General features: G+C 45.3%; 1 protein-coding gene across 3 annotated transcripts in view; it reads left to right on the forward strand.

The window, feature by feature from the left end:
* Positions 1–23,139, forward strand: part of fam91a1 (family with sequence similarity 91 member A1) — a 96,352-nt gene that overhangs the window by 21,116 nt on the left and 52,097 nt on the right. For all 3 annotated transcript variants that reach the window (XM_055893212.1, XM_055893210.1, XM_055893211.1), the window contains 6 exons: positions 2,184–2,251; positions 2,371–2,484; positions 8,743–8,833; positions 9,590–9,652; positions 14,524–14,630; positions 14,834–14,872. In XM_055893212.1, the coding sequence (XP_055749187.1) occupies positions 2,184–2,251; positions 2,371–2,484; positions 8,743–8,833; positions 9,590–9,652; positions 14,524–14,630; positions 14,834–14,872 (482 nt within the window). The remainder of the gene's footprint in view (positions 1–2,183; positions 2,252–2,370; positions 2,485–8,742; positions 8,834–9,589; positions 9,653–14,523; positions 14,631–14,833; positions 14,873–23,139) is intronic.

Here is a 23,139-nt window from a genome sequence, read left to right on the forward strand (position 1 = left end):
CCACCGTGAAGCATGGAGGAGGAGGTGTGGTTCCCACCGTGAAGCATGGAGGAGGAGGTGTGGTTCCCACCGTGAAGCATGGAGGAGGTGGTGTGGTTCCCACCGTGAAGCATGGAGGAGGAGGTGTGGTTCCCACCGTGAAGCATGGAGGAGGTGGTGTGGTTCCCACCGTGAAGCATGGAGGAGGTGGTGTGATGGTGCTTTGTTGGTGACACTGTCAGTGATATATTTAGAATTCAAGGCAGACTTAACCAGCCTGGCTACCACAGTATTCTGCAGCGATACGCTATCCCATCTGGTTTGCTCGTAGTAGGATTATCATTTGTTTTTTAACAGGACAATGACCAAACACACCTCCAGGCTGTGTAAGAGCTATTTGACCAAGAAGGAGAGTGATGGAGTGCTGCATCAGATGACCTGGCCTCCACAATCACCCGACCTCAACCCAATTGAGATGGTTTGGGATGAGTTGGACCGCAGAGTGAAGGAAAAGCAGCCAACAAGTGCTCAGCATATGGGGAACTCCTTCAAAACTGTTGGAAAAGCCCAGGTGAAGCTGGTTGAGAGAATGCCAAGAGTGTGCAAAGCTGTCATCAACGCAAAGGGTGGCTACTTTGGAGAATCTCAAGTATATAAAATATGTTTTCATTAAATTTTTTGGGGTTACTGCATAATTCCATATGTGTTATTTCATAGTTGTGATGTCTTCACTATTATTCTACAATGTAAAAAATAGTAAAAAATTAAGGAAAACACTTGAATGAGCAGGTGTCCAAACTTTTGATTTGGCAACATTTTTAAAACTAACTAGCAAAGGATATGAACAAAATGTATATAGGTGGCTATATGCAGCGCTTGCTTTGATCTCAAAACCAAAACAAGCGCATCTACTCACGACCGCTCATGCTGTAAACAGAGTCCAGTTCAAAGTCAATGGCACAGATCCATATATGGCAATGGTCTATTTGCATATAGGCCTACTGCAGCTCTGATTGGTTATGCCGCACAGGTCTTTGTAAAGTATGGGCAAAGTCTGCAATAGAATCCTACTCCGAAGCGTTCTGCCTACAGCAAAAACTCTTTTGTTTCAGTATGTTGGATTGAAAATGGCTAATATTGCGTTGATTCGATCGCAATTGCCACAGTAAAGGGACACGTTGATCGTGTTAGCAGGAAAAACTGTAGAATGTTGAGTGAAGTTCAATCTGGTGCTTCTCTCCGTGGGCTGATATTTCTTCTGTGATCTGAGCTCAGCTTAGAGGGAACATTGGTCTGGAGGGCTTGGAAGGGCATACACACTGACTCACTCAGAGCTCAAATCAGTCATGATGGTGACATTTCAGGAAATCAATTTGAACACTTTAAATGTAAGATGTTACTGATCTAGGAGGGGCGTTATGGAAAGGGCTCTGGTCAAACGGAGTGCACCAAATAGGGAGTAGGGCTCTGGTCTAAGGTAGTGTACTATATAGGGAATAGGGCTCTGGTCTAATGTAGTGCACTATATAGGGAATAGGGCTCTGGTCTAATGTAGTGCACTATATAGGGAATAGGGCTCTGGTCTAATGTAGTGCACTATATAGGGAATAGGGCTCTGGTCTAAGGTAGTGCACTATATAGGGAATAGGGCTCTGGTCTAAGGTAGTGCACTATATAGGGAATAGGGCTCTGCTCTAAGGTAGTGCACTATATAGGGAATAGGGCTCTGGTCTAAGGTAGTGCACTATATAGGGAATAGGGCTCTGGTCTAAGGTAGTGCACTATATAGGGAATAGGGCTCTGGTCTAAGGTAGTGCACTATATAGGGAATAGGGCTCTGTTCTAAAGTAGTGTACTATATAAGGAATAGGGCTCTGGTCTAAAGTAGTATACTATATAGGGAATAGGGCTCTGGTCTAATGCAGTGCACTATATAGGGAATAGGGCTCTGGTCTAATGTAGTGTACTATATAGGGAATAGGGCATTGGGACTCAGCCTTGGTAGAGGAGGAACCAGTATACAGACTGACGAACCAGTGATTATTGTCTGTTTTCTAGGTCTAAGGCTGCTTGGCATCGGGAGGAACCAGTATATAGACTGATGAACCAGTGATTATTGTCTGTTTTCTAGGTCTAAGACTGCTTGGCATCGGGAGGAACCAGTATATAGACTGATGAACCAGTGTTTATTGTCTGTTTTCTAGGTCTAAGGCTGCTGGGCATCGGGAGAAACCAGTATATAGACTTGATGAACCAGTGCAGGTCCTCCAAGGTAAGAGAGTCTTCAACTTCATTAAGCATGTCGTTATTACCTTGGTCATCATTTTTTATTAATTACTGACTAAGGAATAGTAACAGTGATTTAACATGTATGGACGTGTCTCCTATCAGAAATTCTTCCGTAGGAAAACGGCGCGAGACCTGCTGCCCTCCAAGCCAGTAGAGATCGCTGTAGAGCCGTGGTGGGTGGCTCAGACCGGATACATCACAGAGGATGACATCAGGGTGAGTCTCTAGAGCTTCCTGATGGTGGTAGAGGATGACGTCAGGGTGAGTCTCTGTAGAGCTTCCTGATGGTGGTAGAGGATGACGTCAGGGTGAGTCTCTGTAGAGCTTCCTGATGGTGGTAGAGGATGACGTCAGGGTGAGTCTCTGTAGAGCTTCCTGATGGTGGTAGAGGATGACGTCAGGGTGAGTCTCTGTAGAGCTTCCTGATGGTGGTAGAGGATGACGTCAGGGTGAGTCTCTGTAGAGCTTCCTGATGGTGGTAGAGGATGACGTCAGGGTGAGTCTCTGTAGAGCTTCCTGATGGTGGTAGAGGAGGACGTCAGGGTGAGTCTCTGTAGAGCTTCCTGATGGTGGTAGAGGAGGACGTCAGGGTGAGTCTCTGTAGAGCTTCCTGATGGTGGTAGAGGAGGACGTCAGGGTGAGTCTCTGTAGAGCTTCCTGATGGTGGTAGAGGAGGACGTCAGGGTGGGTCTCTGTAGAGCTTCCTGATGGTGGTAGAGGATGACGTCAGGGTGAGTCTCTGTAGAGCTTCCTGATGGTGGTAGAGGATGACGTCAGGGTGAGTCTCTGTAGAGCTTCCTGATGGTGGTAGAGGATGACGTCAGGGTGAGTCTCTGTAGAGCTTCCTGATGGTGGTAGAGGATGACGTCAGGGTGAGTCTCTGTAGAGCAGGGGTGTCAAACTCATTTCGCATCGTGGGCCACATACGGCCTAGGGAGATGTCAAGTGGGCCGGACCATTAAAATTATACCATACTCTGCTATAAATAACCAAAATATCATGTCTTTCCTTTGTTTTGGTGTAAAAAAGAACAAGAACATTAGGAAAATATTGAAATTTAATGAACTATCCTTTTACAAAACATTTCATGAAACACCTCATATTTCCTTAGACAAATGTGCAATTTACTTTTATCATTCACAAATATGCATTGCAACTGATCCCACTGATTGTACAAAGGCACAAAACTTTAATTGGTACTGAAAAATATAGTAATGCACTTTAAGATTAAATGAGACTTTTAAAGAAAGGAATTTTTAAACCACTTACACATACGCATATAAAATCTAAATGTAATCCCTGCGTACACCTTACAAACTAAGGAGAGTGATTTTAAATGTGTAATGAAGAAAGTGTTCGCCTGTCCTGTAAATCTGTAAACTTCATACATGAAACATACATACACATACAATACATACTGAAAATGTATGGAGTTGTATGAACAGTAGAATTCCATCACACAACTTTTGTTTTGAAGCTGCTGACTAACATTAAAGTGCACATTTTTTAAATCACCACAGTAAGGATTCATCTTCACAGAGCTGTATTCTTTCAATGCAAACAGTATCTAAGGCAGCATTTTAAAGGTGTTAGTCTAGTCTGGACTTGTATTTGTTCCTGAAACTTGGCATCTTTTGGCCTGTACAAGTGCATCAACACCAGGTGTCATGTCCTGACTAGCTGTCACTTTCAGAATGTCATTTAAGTGCTTGTTTGTGAGCCTTGAACACATTTTTGTTTTATTGATATTCATCACTGAGAAAATTTGTTCACAAAGGTAGGTTGTCCCAAACATGCACAAAATTTTAGCAGCCAGGGCTGTTAATTTGGGGTACCCTGGTAGTAGATACTGATAAAATCTGTCCAGACCTACAGAGGCAAATTTGCCCTTCAAATCTGCATCACACTGCAAATCAATTATCTCTAGCTGAATTTCGACCGGCAGATCAGAAGCTTTAACTGTGAAAGGTGAGCGAAAAACTGAAAATTCTGTCTCAAGTTCACCAAATACCTGAAAACGTTTCTCAAACTCCCGCAGTAGTCCTGCAATTTTGTCTTTGTACCGTTTCATGTCCGCATCAGGTCTGGTCACACACACATCTCTCAGACAGGGGAAATGAGCAGGGTTGCCATTTGCATCTCCCACAAAGTCAGCTTCAACTTAAATGCATGTATGTTGTCAGAAAACTGTGTGACAACTTTTTTGCGGCCTTGCAACATTTTGTTCAGATTGTTCAAGTGTTCAATAATATCAACCAAGAATGCAAGGTCCCGTAGCCATTCCTGAGATTGTAATTCCAACACCGGTTTTCCTTTTTTCTCCATGAACTGTCCGATTTCCTCTCGTAGATCAAAGAAATGCCTCAGCACAACGCCTCGGCTTAACCATCTCACTTCAGTGTGGTATGGCAGGCTGTGGGTAATGTTGCTGTCGCTGAGAAGTTTGTCAAACTGACGATGGTTCAGACCTCTGGACCGGATGAAATTTACAGTGCGAACAACCACCTCCATGACGTGGTCCATTTTCAGCGACTTGCAACACAATGCCTCCTGGTGCAAAATACAGTGAAATGTCCAGAAACGATCTCCTCCATTAAGGGCTTGTACTTTGTCTTTGAACTTTGTCGCGACACCTGCTTTCTTTCCGACCATGGATGGCGCGCCGTCTGTAGCCAGGCTGACAGCGCGGGACCAGTCCACTCCAACTCTGTCCAATGCAGCAACGACAGAGCCGAAAATGTCCTCGGCTGTTGTGGTGTCCATCATTGGCACCAACTCAAGAAACTCTTCAGTAACAGTCAATGTCTCATCAACTCCTCGAATAAATATGGCCAGTTGGGCCACGTCTGTGATGTCAGTGCTCTCGTCAATTGCCACGGAAAATGCAATAAATGACTTGACTCTCTGTTTCAATTGACTGTCTAAATCTGCCGATAGTTCCGAAATCCTCTCTGCTATAGTATTCCTCGTCAGGCTAATATTGGCAAAAGCTTGTCGCTTCTCGGGACATACAAGTTCAGCCGCCTTCATCATGCATCGTTTAACAAAGTCACCGTCGGAATACGGCTTCGATGCTAATGCTATTTCGCTAGCAATTAGGTAGCTGGCTTTTACCGCTGCTTCACTGACTTCTCGGCTCTGGATGAAAGTTGACTGCTGTTTCCTCAGACCCGCCAGCAATTCGTTAATCTTATCTCTTCTCAGTTGTCCTTGCAAGCCGTCATATTTTTCGCTGTGATGAGTCTCGTAGTGGCGTCGAATATTATATTCCTTCAATACCGAAACTTGTTGCAAACACACCAAGCACGAAGGTTTTCCGTGCATCTCTGTAAATAAATAGGACGTGGTCCATTTTTCTTTGAAAATTCTACACTCCTTATCTACTTTATTCCGTTTGGATAACGACATTTTGGCTAATGAGGGTGTAGCGGAGAGGTAGAGACCAAGGTATTAACAACGTCGTAACAAGCAGCAGATGGCGCATTGATACCGTCTGCTGTTTTCAGTCTGTCTCAGTGATGCGGCTTGTCTTCTACTCTGATGGAAAGAGTGCGCCCCTTAGCGGATAATCCATGAATTGCAGCGAATTAAAAATATTAATTCCATGTCTTTTATGCATTTTTTCCACTTTCAAATTATCCTGCGGGCCTGATCGAACCTCCTTGGGGGCCGGTTCCGGCCCGCGGGCCGTATGTTTGACACCCCTGCTGTAGAGTATCATTTCATTTCCTGTTATTATCAAGAGCACAGACCGGTCTGATTAGACTTTACAAGGTCACTGTCATGCAGCCTCTTGAGTGTCAGAGAGGGACAATGGAGCACCGCTTTACATCAGGCATGCCTGCAGCTTTGCAGCAAAGAAAACGTCTTGTCTCTAACCTAAATGGTTTAAAACAATATACACTGCTCAAAAAAATAAAGGGAACACCTAAACAACACAATGTAACTCCAAGTCAATCACACTTCTGTGAAATCAAACTGTCCACTTAGGAAGCAACACTGATTGACAATAAATTTCACATGCTGTTGTGCAAATGGAATAGACAAAAGGTGGAAATTATAGGCAATTAGCAAGACACCCCCAAAAAAGGAGTGATTCTGCAGGTGGTGACCACAGACCACTTCTCAGTTCCTATGCTTCCTGGCTGATGTTTTGGTCACTTTTGAATGCTGGCGGTGCTCTCACTCTAGTGGTAGCATGAGACGGAGTCTACAACCCACACAAGTGGCTCAGGTAGTGCAGTTCATCCAGGATGGCACATCAATGCGAGCTGTGGCAAAAAGGTTTGCTGTGTCTGTCAGCGTAGTGTCCAGAGCATGGAGGCGCTACCAGGAGACAGGCCAGTACATCAGGAGACGTGGAGGAGGCCGTAGGAGGGCAACAACCCAGCAGCAGGACCGCTACCTCCGCCTTTGTGCAAGGAGGTGCACTGCCAGAGCCCTGCAAAATGACCTCCAGCAGGCCACACATGCACATTTGTGGCCTGCTGGAGGTCATTTTGCAGGGCTCTGGCAGTGCACCTCCTTGCACAAAGGCGGAGGTAGCGGTCCTGCTGCTGGGTTGTTGCCCTCCTACGGCCTCCTCCACGTCTCCTGATGTACTGGCCTGTCTCCTGGTAGCGCCTCCATGCTCTGGACACTACGCTGACAGACACAGCAAACGTTCTTGCCACAGCTCGCATTGATGTGCCATCCTGGATGAACTGCACTACCTGAGCCACTTGTGTGGGTTGTAGACTCCGTCTCATGCTACCACTAGAGTGAGAGCACCGCCAGCATTCAAAAGTGACCAAAACATCAGCCAGGAAGCATAGGAACTGAGAAGTGGTCTGTGGTCACCACCTGCAGAATCACTCCTTATTTGGGGGTGTCTTGCTAATTGCCTATAATTTCCACCTTTTGTCTATTCCATTTGCACAACAGCATGTGAAATTTATTGTCAACCAGTGTTGCTTCCTAAGTGGACAGTTCGATTTCACAGAAGAGTGATTGACTTGGAGTTACATTGTGTTGTTTAAGTGTTCCCTTTATTTTTTTGAGCAGTGTATATTACCAGAGGTCTCTAACCTAAATGGTTTAAAACAATATATATTACCAGAGGTCTTGTCTCTAGCCTAAATGGTTTAAAACAATATATATTACCAGAGGTCTCTAACCTAAATGGTTTAAAACAATATATATTACCAGAGGTCTTGTCTCTAACCTAAATGGTTTAAAACAATATATATTACCAGAGGTCTCTAACCTAAATGGTTTTAAACAATATATATTACCAGAGGTCTCTAACCTAAATGGTTTAAAACAATATATATTACCAGAGGTCTCTAACCTAAATGGTTTAAAACAATATATATTACCAGAGGTCTCTAACCTAAATGGTTTAAAACAATATATATTACCAGAGGTCTTGTCTCTAGCCTAAATGGTTTAAAACAATATATATTACCAGAGGTCTCTAACCTAAATGGTTTAAAACAATATATATTACCAGAGGTCTTGTCTCTAGCCTAAATGGTTTAAAACAATATATATTACCAGAGGTCTCTAACCTAAATGGTTTAAAACAATATATATTACCAGAGGTCTCTAACCTAAATGGTTTAAAACAATATATATTACCAGAGGTCTCTAACCTAAATGGTTTAAAACAATATATATTACCAGAGGTCTCTAACCTAAATGGTTTAAAACAATATATATTACCAGAGGTCTCTAACCTAAATGGTTTAAAACAATATATATTACCAGAGGTCTCTAACCTAAATGGTTTAAAACAATATATATTACCAGAGGTCTCTAACCTAAATGGTTTAAAACAATATATATTACCAGAGGTCTCTAACCTAAATGGTTTAAAACAATATATATTACCAGAGGTCTCTAACCTAAATGGTTTAAAACAATATATATTACCAGAGGTCTCTAACCTAAATGGTTTAAAACAATATATATTACCAGAGGTCTCTAACCTAAATGGTTTAAAACAATATATATTACCAGAGGTCTCTAACCTAAATGGTTTAAAACAATATATATTACCAGAGGTCTCTAACCTAAATGGTTTAAAACAATATATATTACCAGAGGTCTCTAACCTAAATGGTTTAAAACAATATATATTACCAGAGGTCTCTAGCCTAAATGGTTTAAAACAATATATATTACCAGAGGTCTCTAGCCTAAATGGTTTAAAACTATCTATTTTACCAGAGATGCCTTTTTTTCTTTCTATACGTATTCACAGGCGTTTTATGTAATTACACAAACCATGTCACAGCCCGTTTTAAACTAATCCTCGGTGGTAATTATTGGTTTGATAACAAACAATTTTATTCAGTCATGTAACCTAGCTAGCTAACAACCTGGTAACTTTACAGTAGGTTTAGTTCACATCTGATTGGCACATTCTCCTCTTCCTCCTCCTCTCCTCCTAATGTCTGCCTGTGTCCTCTCCCTCGTCCTGTATGATTTCAGATCTGCTCGGTGGCAGAGAGGAAGGCAATTGATAAGATGATCGATTCAGGACCCCAGCTGGCCGGATCAATGGAGTACAATGTGGTGCTGAGTGAGTGTTATCTATTCTCTGCTTCGTGTGTGTTCATCCCACCAGGCTGCTAAATGACTAAGTGCTAAGTGTTGTGGGTGGATGGTAATCGTTTGCTATCAGGGTGTCTTTGGTGTTATTGGAAAACAATTTAGTTTGATTACATGCCTCTCCTGTCATTATGGTCCATTGTGGCGAGAGAATAACAGATAGGATTGGAGACAGGGGGAGACTGGGGGCCGATGGGAGACTGGGGGCCGATGGGAGACTGGGGGCCGATGGGAGACTGGGGGCCGATGGGAGACTGGGGGCCGATGGGAGACTGGGGCCGATGGGAGACGCGGGGGCCGACGGGAGAATGGGGAAGATGGGAGACGCGGGGGCCGACGGGAGAATGGGGAAGATGGGAGACGCGGGGGCCGACGGGAGAATGGGGAAGATTTGGGAGACTGGGGAAGATGGGAGACGCGGGGGCCGACGGGAGAATGGGGAAGATTTGGGAGACTGGGGAAGATGGGAGACTGGGGCCGATGGGAGAATGGGGGCCGGTGGGGGACTGGGGCATGTATGCGCTGTTCTTTGTTTATTGTAGACATGGAGAAGATTTAGGGTATGGGAACATATGATGCTCTGCCATAACAGAAGTATAATGACATCTTTAGATCAATAAAATCACTATGCGCTTACCTTAGTCCTAATACTATTTGACTTCTGTTTTCATACATGGTAATATATTGATGTTGCTATAGTAATATGCGCCTGGTTCTTCTCCTTCAGGTCTGTACAACAAGGGATACATCTATCTGGACGTGCCCATCTCTGATGCCAGCTGTATCTCAGGTAGCTACTAACAGCTGTTGCCAAGTGCTGCACAGTACACCCCAACTTGCCAGATCGTTTCCATGTTAAAACAGGAAAAAACGTTTGATGCTAGAATTTGTGTTACTTTCCGGCTACTTCTGTCAAATCGGTCTCACGGATCAGCACAGCTGACCTCTTAGGGGAGCAGGGACGGTGCTCTATAATAAGGACTATCACTGAGTTAGGGGAGCAGGCAGGGTGCTCTATAATAAGGACTAGCAGTGAGTTAGTGTAGCAGGCAGGGTGCTCTATAATAAGGACTAGCAGTGAGTTAGTGTAGCAGGCAGGGTGCTCTATAATAAGGACTAGCAGTGAGTTAGGGGAGCAGGCAGGGTGCTCTATAATAAGGACTAGCAGTGAGTTAGGGGAGCAGGCAGGGTGCTCTATAATAAGGACTAGCAGTGAGTTAGGGGAGCAGGCAGGGTGCTCTATAATAAGGACTAGCAGTGAGTTAGTGTAGCAGGCAGGGTGCTCTATAATAAGGACTAGCAGTGAGTTAGTGTAGCAGGCAGGGTGCTCTATAATAAGGACTAGCAGTGAGTTAGGGGAGCAGGCAGGGTGCTCTATAATAAGGGCTAGCAGTGAGTTAGGGGAGCAGGCAGGGTGCTCTATAATAAGGGCTAGCAGTGAGTTAGTGGAGGAGGCAGGGTGCTCTATAATAAGGACTAGCAGTGAGTTAGTTGAGCAGGCAGGGTGCTCTATAATAAGGACTAGCAGTGAGTTAGTGGAGCAGGCAGGGTGCTCTATAATAAGGACTAGCAGTGAGTTAGTTGAGCAGGCAGGGTGCTCTATAATAAGGACTAGCAGTGAGTTAGGGGAGCAGGCAGGGTGCTCTATAGTAAGGACTAGCAGTGAGTTAGTGGAGCAGGCAGGGTGCTCTATAATAAGGACTAGCAGTGAGTTAGTTGAGCAGGCAGGGTGCTCTATAATAAGGACTAGCAGTGAGTTAGTGGAGGAGGCAGGGTGCTCTATAATAAGGACTAGCAGTGAGTTAGTTGAGCAGGCAGGGTGCTCTATAATAAGGACTAGCAGTGAGTTAGGGGAGCAGGCAGGGTGCTCTATAATAAGGACTAGCACTGAGTTAGGGGAGCAGGCAGGGTGCTCTATAATAAGGACTAGCAGTGAGTTAGGGGAGCAGGCAGGGTGCTCTATAATAAGGACTAGCAGTGAGTTAGGGGAGCAGGCAGGGTGCTCTATAATAAGGACTAGCAGTGAGTTAGGGGAGCAGGCAGGGTGCTCTATAATAAGGACTAGCAGTGAGTTAGGGGAGCAGGCAGGGTGCTCTATAATAAGGACTATCAGTGAGTTAGTGGAGCAGGCAGGGTGCTCTATAATAAGGACTAGCAGTGAGTCAGGGGAGCAGGTAGGGTGCTCTATAATAAGGACTAGCAGTGAGTTAGTGGAGCAGGCAGGGTGCTCTATAATAAGGACTAGCAGTGAGTCAGGGGAGCAGGTAGGGTGCTCTATAATAAGGACTAGCAGTGAGTCAGGGGAGCAGGCAGGGTGCTCTATAATAAGGACTAGCAGTGAGTTAGGGGAGCAGGCAGGGTGCTCTATAATAAGGACTAGCAGTGAGTTAGGGGAGCAGGCAGGGTGCTCTATAATAAGGACTAGCAGTGAGTTAGTGGAGCAGGCAGGGTGCTCTATAATAAGGACTAGTAGTGAGTTAGTGGAGCAGGCAGGGTGCTCTATAATATGGACTAGCAGTGAGTTAGGGGAGCAGGCAGGGTGCTCTATAATAAGGACTAGCAGTGAGTTAGTTGAGCAGGCAGGGTGCTCTATAATAAGGACTATCAGTGAGTTAGTTGAGCAGGCAGGGTGCTCTATAATAAGGACTAGCAGTGAGTTAGTGGAGCAGGCAGGGTGCTCTATAATAAGGACTAGCAGTGAGTTAGTGGAGCAGGCAGGGTGCTCTATAATAAGGACTAGCAGTGAGTTAGGGGTGAGGGCTGTGAGGGCTGTGAAGAGGCCTTCAACATTACCATCTATAACTGGCTGAGGGCTGTGCAGAGGCCCCACAACATTACCATCTATAACTGGCTGAGGGCTGTGAAGAGGCCCCACAACATTACCATCTATAACTGGCTGAGGGCTGTGAAGTGGCCTTCAACATTACCATCTATAACTGGCTGAGGTCCCACAACATTACCATCTATAACTGGCTGAGGGCTGTGAAGTGGCCTTCAACATTACCATCTATAACTGGCTGAGGCTCCACAACATTACCATCTAGAACTGTCTGAGGGCTGTGAAGAGGCCCCACAACATTACCATCTATAACTGTCTGAGGGCTGTGAAGAGGGCCCTCAACATTACCATCTATAACTGTCTGAGGGCTGTGAAGAGGGCCCACAACATTACCATCTATAACTGTCTGAGGCTCCACAACATTACCATCTATAACTGGCTGAGGTCCCACAACATTACCATCTATAACTGGCTGAGGGCTGTGAAGTGGCCTTCAACATTACCATCTATAACTGTCTGAGGGCTGTGAAGAGGTCCCACAACATTACCATCTATAACTGTCTGAGGCTCCACAACATTACCATCTATAAATGGCTGAGGTCCCACAACATTACCATCTATAACTGGCTGAGGTCCCACAACATTACCATCTATAACTGGCTGAGGTCCCACAACATTACCATCTATAAGTGTCTGAGGCTCCACAACATTACCATCTATAAATGGCTGAGGTCCCACAACATTACCATCTATAACTGGCTGAGGTCCCACAACATTACCATCTATAAGTGTCTGAGGCTCCACAACATTACCATCTATAACTGGCTGAGGGCTGTGAAGAGGCCCCACAACATTACCATCTATAACTGTCTGAGGGCTGTGCAGAGGCCCCACAGCATTACCATCTATAACTGGCTGAGGGCTGTGAAGAGGCCCCACAACACTACCATCTATAACTGGCTGAGTGCTGTGAAGGGGCTCCACAACATTACCATCTATATCTGGCTGAGGGCTGTGAAGATGCCCCACAACATTACCATCTATAACTGGCTGAGGGCTGTGAAGTGGCCCCACAACATTACCATCTATAACTGGCTGAGGGCTGTGAAGAGGCCCCACAACATTATCATCTATAACTGGCTGAGGTCCACAACATTACCATCTATAACTGGCTGAGGTCCCACAACTTTACCATCTATAACTGGCTGAGGTCCCACAACTTTACCATCTATAACTGTCTGATAACAGACATGTGATGTGCAGCTGACGTCGGAAGTTTACATCACTTAGTTTGGAGTCATTAAAACTCATTTTTCAACCACTCCACAAATGTCTGGTTAACAAACTATAGTTTTGGCAAGTCGGTTAGGACATCTACTTTGTGCATGACACAAGTCATTTTTCCACCAATTGTTTACAGACAGATTATTTCACGTATAATTCACTGTATCACAATTCCAGTGGGTCAGAAGTTTACATACACTAAGTTGACTGTGCCTTTAAACAACTTGGAAAAATCCAGAAAATGATGTCATGGATTTAGAAGCTTCTGATAGGCTAATTGACATAATTTGAGTCAATTGGAGGTGTACCTTTGGATGTATTTCAAGGCCTACCTTCAAACTCAGTGCCTCTTTGCTTGACATCATGGGAAAATCAAAATAAATGAGCCAAGAAAAATAATTGTAGACCTCGTTCATCTGTACAAACAATAGTACGCAAGTATAAACACCATGGGACCACGCAGCCGTCATACCGCTCAGGAAGGAGACGCGTTCTGTATCCTAGAGATGAACGTACTTTGGTGCGAAAAGCACAAAATCAATTTCAGAACAAGAGCAAAGGAACCTTGTGAAGATGCTGTAGGAAACGGGTACAAAAGTATCTATATCCACAGTAAAACGAGTCCTATATCAACAATACCTGAAAGGCCACTCAGCAAGAAAGAAGCCACTGCTCCAAAACCGACATAAAAAAGCCAGACTACAGTTTGCAACTGCACATGGGGACAAAGCTCGTACATTTTGGAGAAATGTCTTCTGGTCTGATGAAACAAAAATAGAACTGTTTGGCCATAATGACCATCGTTATGTTTGGAGGAAAAAGGGGGAGGCTTGCAAGCCGAAGAACACCATCCCAACCGTGAAGCACGGGGGTGGCAGCATCATGTTGTGGGGGTGCTTTACTGCAGGAGGGACTGGTGCACTTCACAAAATAGATGGCATCATGAGGCAGGAAAATGATGTGGATATATTGAAGCAACATCTCAAGACATCAGTCAGGAAGTTACAGCTTGGTCGCAAATGGGTCTTCCAATGGACAATGAACCCAAGCATACTTCCAAAGTTGTGGCTAAATGGCTTAAGGACAACAGTCAAGGTATTGGAGTGGCCATCCCAAAGCCCTGACATCAATCCCATAGAAAATGTGTGGGCAGAACTGAAAAAGCATCTGCGAGCAAGGAGGCCTACAAACCTGACTCAGTTACATCAGCTCTGTCAGGAGGAATGGGCCAAAATTCACCCAACTTATTGTGGGAAGCTTGTGGAAGGCTACCCGAAACGTTTAACCCAATTTAAACAATTTAAAGGTAATGCTACCAAATACTAATTTAGTGTATGTAAACTTCTGACCCACTGGGAATGTGATGAAAGAAATAAAAGCTGAAATAAATCATTCTCTCTACTATTATTCTGACAATTCACAATCTTAAAATAAAGTGGTGAACCAAACTGACCTAAAACAGGGAATTTTCACTAGGATTAAATGTCCGGAATTGTGAAAAACTAAGTTTTAATGTATTTGGCTAAGGTGTATGTAAACTTCCGACTTCAACTGTACTATGCAGTATATGATCTATTCATGAATGTATTTTCTCCCAGTGCCCCCCCTGGAAGGCTTCGTGATGAACAGGGTCCAGGGAGACTACTTTGAAACCCTTTTGTACAAAATATTTGTGTCCATCGACGAGCAGACGAACGTGTCAGAGGTAGGTGAAATAATATTTAATCTTGGTCTCGGTCGGACCATCCTGCTCTTGAGATCCCATTGAGCTTGATGCTCAAACGAGGCTAATTCAAATCGAACCATAATACTCTATTGAACCGTGTTTATTCGGTTCTTATTGACTTTATTAAAGTGATTTCAGTCCCATTGAGTCTTGATCCTCTTCCTCTGGTGGTTCTGTTCCAGCTGGCTAATGTTCTGGAGATTGACTTGGGCCTGGTGAAGGTATGTACTTATATAAATATATCACATACACTGTTATATTGTCCTTGGTTACTTATAGAAGTCTGGATATTATTGGGGTCCATCTGAATGTTATATTGTCCTTGGTTACTTATAGCAGTCTGGATATTATTGGGGTCCATCTGAATGTTATATTGTCCTTGGTTACTTATAGAAGTCTGGATATTATTGGGGTCCATCTGAATGTTATATTGTCCTTGGTTACTTATAGAAGTCTGGATATTATTGGGGTCCATCTGAATGTTATATTGTCCTTGGTTACTTATAGAAGTCTGGATATTATTGGGGTCCATCTGAATGTTATATTGTCCTTGGTTACTTATAGCAGTCTGGATATTATTGGGGTTCATCTGAATGTTATATTGTCCTTGGTTACTTATAGAAGTCTGGATATTATTGGGGTCCATCTGAATGTTATATTGTCCTTGGTTACTTATAGAAGTCTGGATATTATTGGGGCCCATCTGAATGTTATATTGTCCTTGGTTACTTATAGAAGTCGGGATATTATTGGGGTCCATCTGAATGTTATATTGTCCTTGGTTACTTATAGAAGTCTGGATATTATTGGGGCCCATCTGAATGTTCTATTGTCCTTGGTTACTTATAGAAGTCTGGATATTATTGGGGTCCATCTGAATGTTATATTGTCCTTGGTTACTTATAGAAGTCGGGATATTATTGGGGTCCATCTGAATGTTATATTGTCCTTGGTTACTTATAGAAGTCTGGATATTATTGGGGTCCATCTGAATGTTATATTGTCCTTGGTTACTTATAGAAGTCTGGATATTATTGGGGTCCATCTGAATGTTATATTGTCCTTGGTTACTTATAGCAGTCTGGATATTATTGGGGTTCATCTGAATGTTATATTGTCCTTGGTTACTTATAGAAGTCTGGATATTATTGGGGCCCATCTGAATGTTATATTGTCCTTGGTTACTTATAGAAGTCTGGATATTATTGGGGCCCATCTGAATGTTATATTGTCCTTGGTTACTTATAGAAGTCTGGATATTATTGGGGCCCATCTGAATGTTATATTGTCCTTGGTTACTTATAGAAGTCTGGATATTATTGGGGTCCATCTGAATGTTATATTGTCCTTGGTTACTTATAGAAGTCTGGATATTATTGGGGCCCATCTGAATGTTATATTGTCCTTGGTTACTTATAGAAGTCGGGATATTATTGGGGTCCATCTGAATGTTATATTGTCCTTGGTTACTTATAGCAGTCTGGATATTATTGGGGTCCATCTGAATGTTATATTGTCCTTGGTTAATGGATGGTCCTGTCAGGTTTATTAATGGATGGTCCTGTCAGGTTTATTAATGGATGGTCCTGTCAGGTTTATTAATGGATGGTCCTGTCAGGTTTATTAATGGATGGTCCTGTCAGGTTTATTAATGGATGGTCCTGTCAGGTTTATTAACGGATGGTCCTGTCAGGTTTATTAATGGATGGTCCTGTCAGGTTTATTAATGGATGGTCCTGTCAGGTTTATTAATGGATGGTCCTGTCAGGTTTATTAGTGGATGGTCCTGTCAGGTTTATTAATGGATGGTCCTGTCAGGTTTATTAGTGGATGGTCCTGTCAGGTTTATTAATGGATGGTCCTGTCAGGTTTATTAATGGATGGTCCTGTCAGGTTTATTAACGGATGGTCCTGTCAGGTTTATTAATGGATGGTCCTGTCAGGTTTATTAACGGATGGTCCTGTCAGGTTTATTAACGGATGGTCCTGTCAGGTTTATTAATGGATGGTCCTGTCAGGTTTATTAACGGATGGTCCTGTCAGGTTTATTAATGGATGGTCCTGTCAGGTTTATTAATGGATGGTCCTGTCAGGTTTATTAGTGGATGGTCCTGTCAGGTTTATTAACGGATGGTCCTGTCAGGTTTATTAATGGATGGTCCTGTCAGGTTTATTAATGGATGGTCCTGTCAGCACCTTGCTGTGGTTCTGATGGGTTTATTAGTGGATGGTCCATTGAATGGGTCTTGTCAGCACCTAGTGCTGCTGGACACTGCTAGGTGGGAACAGAGCTGTGCTCACACTGAAATCAGCCACCCCTACATCCCAGATGGCATCCTAGACGTCCTATCAGGAATAGGGACACAATCCCAGATGGCATCCTAGACGTCCTATCAGGAATAGGGACACAATCCCAGATGGCATCCTAGACCTCAAATCAGGAATAGGGACACAATCCCAGGTGGCATCCTAAGACGTCCTATCAGGAATAGGGACACAATCCCAGATGGCATCCTAGACGTCCTATCAGGAATAGGGACACAATCCCAGATGGCATCCTAGACCTCAAATCAGGAATAGGGACACAATCCCAGATGGCATCCTAGACGTCCTATTAGGAATAGGGACACAATGCCAGATGGCATCATAAGACGTCCTATCAGGAATAGGGACACAATCCCAGATGGCATCCTAAGACCTCCAATCAGGAATAGGGACACAATCCCAGATGGCATCCTAGACCTCCAATCAGGAATAGGGACACAATCCCAGATGGCATCCTAGACCTCCAATCAGGAATAGGGACACAATGCCAGATGGCATCCTAGACGTCCTATTAGGAATAGGGACACAATGCCAGATGGCATCATAAGACGTCCTATCAGGAATAGGGACACAATGCCAGGTGGCATCCTAGACGTCCTATCAGGAATAGGGACACAATCCCAGGTGGCATCCTAGACGTCCTATCAGGAATAGGGACACAATCCCAGGTGGCATCCTAAGACGTCCTATGAGGAATAGGGACACAATGCCAGATGGCATCCTAGACGTCCTATCAGGAATAGGGACACAATGCCAGGTGGCATCCTAAGACGTCCTATCAGGAATAGGGACACAATGCCAGATGGCACCCTAGATGTCCTATCAGGAATAGGGACACAATGCCAGATGGCATCCTAGACGTCCTATCAGGAATAGGGACACAATGCCAGATGGCATCCTAAGACGTCCTATCAGGAATAGGGACACAATCCCAGGTGGCATCCTAGACGTCCTATCAGGAATAGGGACACAATGCCAGATGGCATCCTAGACGTCCTATCAGGAATAGGGACACAATGCCAGGTGGCATCCTAAGACGTCCTATCAGGAATAGGGACACAATGCCAGATGGCACCCTAGACGTCCTATCAGGAATAGGGACACAATGCCAGGTGGCATCCTAGACGTCCTATCAGGAATAGGGACACAATGCCAGATGGCATCCTAGACGTCCTATCAGGAATAGGGACACAATCCCAGGTGGCATCCTAGACGTCCTATCAGGAATAGGGACACAATGCCAGATGGCATCCTAGACGTCCTATCAGGAATAGGGACACAATGCCAGGTGGCATCCTAAGACGTCCTATCAGGAATAGGGACACAATGCCAGATGGCACCCTAGACGTCCTATCAGGAATAGGGACACAATGCCAGATGGCATCATAAGACGTCCTATCAGGAATAGGGACACAATGCCAGGTGGCATCCTAGACGTCCTATCAGGAATAGGGACACAATGCCAGATGGCCTCATAAGACGTCCTATCAGGAATAGGGACACAATGCCAGGTGGCATCCTAGATGTCCTATCAGGAATAGGGACACAATGCCAGATGGCATCCTAAGACGTCCTATCAGGAATAGGGACACAATGCCAGGTGGCATCCTAAGACGTCCTATCAGGAATAGGGACACAATGCCAGGTGGCATCCTAGATGTCCTATCAGGAATAGGGACACAATGCCAGATGGCATCCTAGATGTCCTATCAGGAATAGGGACACAATGCCAGGTGGCATCCTAGACGTCCTATCAGGAATAGGGACACAATGCCAGGTGGCATCCTAGATGTCCTATCAGGAATAGGGACACAATGCCAGGTGGCATCCTAGATGTCCTATCAGGAATAGGGACACAATGCCAGGTGGCATCCTAGACGTCCTATCAGGAATAGGGACACAATGCCAGATGGCATCCTAGATGTCCTATCAGGAATAGGGACACAATGCCAGGTGGCATCCTAGACGTCCTATCAGGAATAGGGACACAATGCCAGGTGGCATCCTAGATGTCCTATCAGGAATAGGGACACAATGCCAGGTGGCATCCTAGACGTCCTATCAGGAATAGGGACACAATGCCAGATGGCATCCTAAGACGTCCTATCAGGAATAGGGACACAATGCCAGGTGGCATCCTAGACGTCCTATCAGGAATAGGGACACAATGCCAGATGGCATCCTAAGACGTCCTATCAGGAATAGGGACACACAACATTTTCTTCAGGACAGACATTTAGTTTACTCAAGATGAACTAAGAAATAGGTAGAGATGTTGCTTTGGTAACAACCCCATTGAAGACTGAGTTCATCATAAGTCATTATGTTTTCTGTTGTAAAGGATAATGTCCCTGTTCTATATCGAACATTATTATAGTCATTTGAAGTCATAATATATGTAATATATATATATATACGAATATCAGCAGATTTCAAAGTTCAATGTTTTAACTTTCAATGTTTTATTTTGACACATCATCATTGCTGACATTTTGGTCATTGTTGTGCACGACACACACACACACACACACACACACACACACACACACACACACACACACACACACACACACACACACACACACACACACACACACGAAACACACACACACACGAAACACACACACACACGAAACACACACACACACGAAACACACACACACACGAAACACACACACACACGAAACACACACACACACGAAACACACACACACACGACACACACACACACACACACACACACGAAACACACGACACACACACACACACACACACACACACACACACACACACACACACACACACACACACACACACACACACGACACACACACACACACACACACGACACACACACACACACACACACACACACACACACACACACACACCACACACGACACACGCGCTCACGCGCACACGCGCACGCACGCACGCACGCACACACACACACACACACGGCACACAAACACGACACACACACACACGACACACACACACACACACACACACACACACACACACGACACGACACGACACACACACACACACACACGGCACACACACGACACACACACACGGCACACACACACACACGACACACGACACACACACACGACACACACACACACACGACACACACACACGGCACACACACACACACGACACACGACACACACACACGACACACACACACACACGACACACACACACGACACACACACACGACACACACACACGGCACACACACACGACACACACACACGACACACACACACGACACACACACACACGACACACACACACACGACACACACACACACGACACGACACACACACACGACACGACACACACACACGACACGACACACACACACGGCACACACACACACGACACACACACACACACGACACACACACACGACACACACACACGACACACACACACGGCACACACACACGACACATACACACGACACACACACACGACACACACACACACGACACACACACACACGACACACACACACACGACACGACACGACACACACACACGACACGACACGACACACACACACGACACGACACACACACACGGCACACACACACACGACACACACACGACACACACACGGCACACGGCACACACACGGCACACACACGGCACACACACGGCACACGACACACACACACGACACACACACACGACACACACACACGGCACACACACACGACACACACACACACACGACACACACGGCACACACACACGGCACACACACACGGCGCACACACACACGGCACACACACACACACACACACACACACACACACACACACACACACACACACACACACCCGACACACACACACCCGACACACACACCCGACACACACACACGACACACACACACACACCCTAGGGTTTAATATTTTCCCAAATTCTACAAATGTTCCTTCCTAATATCCTAGGGCTGCTCTTTTTCTCTTGCTCTCTCTCTTTAACCCAGACCAGTTCTCCCTCAATCTCTCTCTCTCTTTAACCCAGACCAGTTCTCCCTCAATCTCTCTCTCTCTTTAACCCAGACCAGTTCTCCCTCAATCTCTCTCTCTCTTTAACCCAGACCAGTTCTCCCTCAATCTCTCTCTCTCTTTCTCCCAGACCAGTTCTCCCTCAATCTCTCTCTCTCTTTAACCCAGACCAGTTCTCCCTCAATCTCTCTCTCTCTTTAACCCAGAGCAGTTCTCCCTCAATCTCTCTCTCTCTTTCTCCCAGAGCAGTTCTCCCTCAATCTCTCTCTCTCTTTCTCCCAGACCAGTTCTCCCTCAATCTCTCTCTCTCTCTTTCTCCCAGAGCAGTTCTCCCTCAATCTCTCTCTCTCTTTCTCCCAGACCAGTTCTCCCTCAATCTCTCTCTCTCTTTCTCCCAGACCAGTTCTCCCTCAATCTCTCTCTCTCTCTTTCTCCCAGAGCAGTTCTCCCTCAATCTCTCTCTCTCTTTAACCCAGAGCAGTTCTCCCTCAATCTCTCTCTCTCTTTAACCCAGAGCAGTTCTCCCTCAATCTCTCTCTCTCTTTCTCCCAGACCAGTTCTCCCTCAATCTCTCTCTCTTTCTCCCAGACCAGTTCTCCCTCAATCTCTCTCTCTCTTTCTCCCAGACCAGTTCTCCCTCAGTCTCTCTCTCTCTTTCTCCCAGAGCAGTTCTCCCTCAGTCTCTCTCTCTCTTTCTCCCAGAGCAGTTCTCCCTCAATCTCTCTCTCTCTTTCTCCCAGAGCAGTTCTCCCTCAATCTCTCTCTCTCTTTAACCCAGAGCAGTTCTCCCTCAGTCTCTCTCTCTCTTTCTCCCAGAGCAGTTCTCCCTCAATCTCTCTCTCTCTTTCTCCCAGAGCAGTTCTCCCTCAATCTCTCTCTCTCTTTCTCCCAGACCAGTTCTCCCTCAATCTCTCTCTCTCTTTCTCCCAGACCAGTTCTCCCTCAATCTCTCTCTCTCTTTCTCCCAGACCAGTTCTCCCTCAATCTCTCTCTCTCTTTCTCCCAGAGCAGTTCTCCCTCAATCTCTCTCTCTCTTTAACCCAGAGCTGTTCTCCCTCAATCTCTCTCTCTCTTTCTCCCAGAGCAGTTCTCCCTCAATCTCTCTCTCTCTTTCTCCAAGAGCTGTTCTGCATCAATCTCTCTCTCATTCTCTCTCTCTTTCTCCTAGAGCAAACCTCCTTCAATCTAATGGTCTCCTGGGTGAAACGTTCAAACATTTCCCCCATTTCATATTCCCCACTTGTCATTTTAACCTTGAAGGATGTGGTACAATATGTTTCCTGTTCTAACCTACCGGCAAAACATTTCTTGACTGTAGAATACATTAAAACATTGAGATTTTTGGTGTCTGAGAGAATTTCCTTTGGCAATTTAACTGTAAGTTGTTAATAAGAGCAGGAAACTTTCTCCACGACGTGTTCTGTTCTGTGTAATCATAATGATGCAGGGTGTTTCAGAATAAATTCCCGCAGGGCTTGATAATGATTAGTATAATTGGTGAGAAGGTAGTCTGACTGACCAGTTGTCTTCGGTGCACAATGAGAGGTCAGCGGAAGGAGCAGGACAAAGCAGCAACTCACGGACAATAACTTGGCTGACACCATTCTGTTTGACCCTCATGGCATACCATTGATTAGGAACAGGCTGCTTCTGGCTGTACGCTGTTATTTTAATAGTCCTCCCTCTCTCCTCTTCTCTCTCTCTCTCCCCTCCCTCTCTCCTCTTCTCTCTCTCTTCCCTCCCTCTCTCCTCTCTCTCTCCCCTCTCCTCTTCTCTCTCTCTCTCCCCTCCCTCTCTCCTCTCTCTCTCCCCTCTCCTCTTCTCTCTCTCTCTCCCCTCCCTCTCTCCTCTCTCTCTCTCTCTTCCCTCCCTCTCTCCTCTCTCTCTCTCTTCCCTCCCTCTCTCCTCTCTCTCTTCCCTCCCTCTCTCCTCTCTCTCTTCCCTCCCTCTCTCCTCTCTCTCTCCCCTCTCCTCTTCTCTCTCTCTCTCCCCTCCCTCTCTCCTCTCTCTCTCTCTCTCCCCTCTCCTCTTCTCCCTCTCTCCCCCCTCCCTCCTACTCTTCTCTCTCTCTCTCTCTCTCTCTCTTCTCTCTCTCTCCTCTCTCTCTCCTCTCTCTCCTCTCTCTCTCCCC

The sequence above is a fragment of the Salvelinus fontinalis genome, chromosome 32 (genome assembly GCF_029448725.1).
Source record: "Salvelinus fontinalis isolate EN_2023a chromosome 32, ASM2944872v1, whole genome shotgun sequence".
Taxonomy (NCBI): domain Eukaryota; kingdom Metazoa; phylum Chordata; class Actinopteri; order Salmoniformes; family Salmonidae; genus Salvelinus; species Salvelinus fontinalis.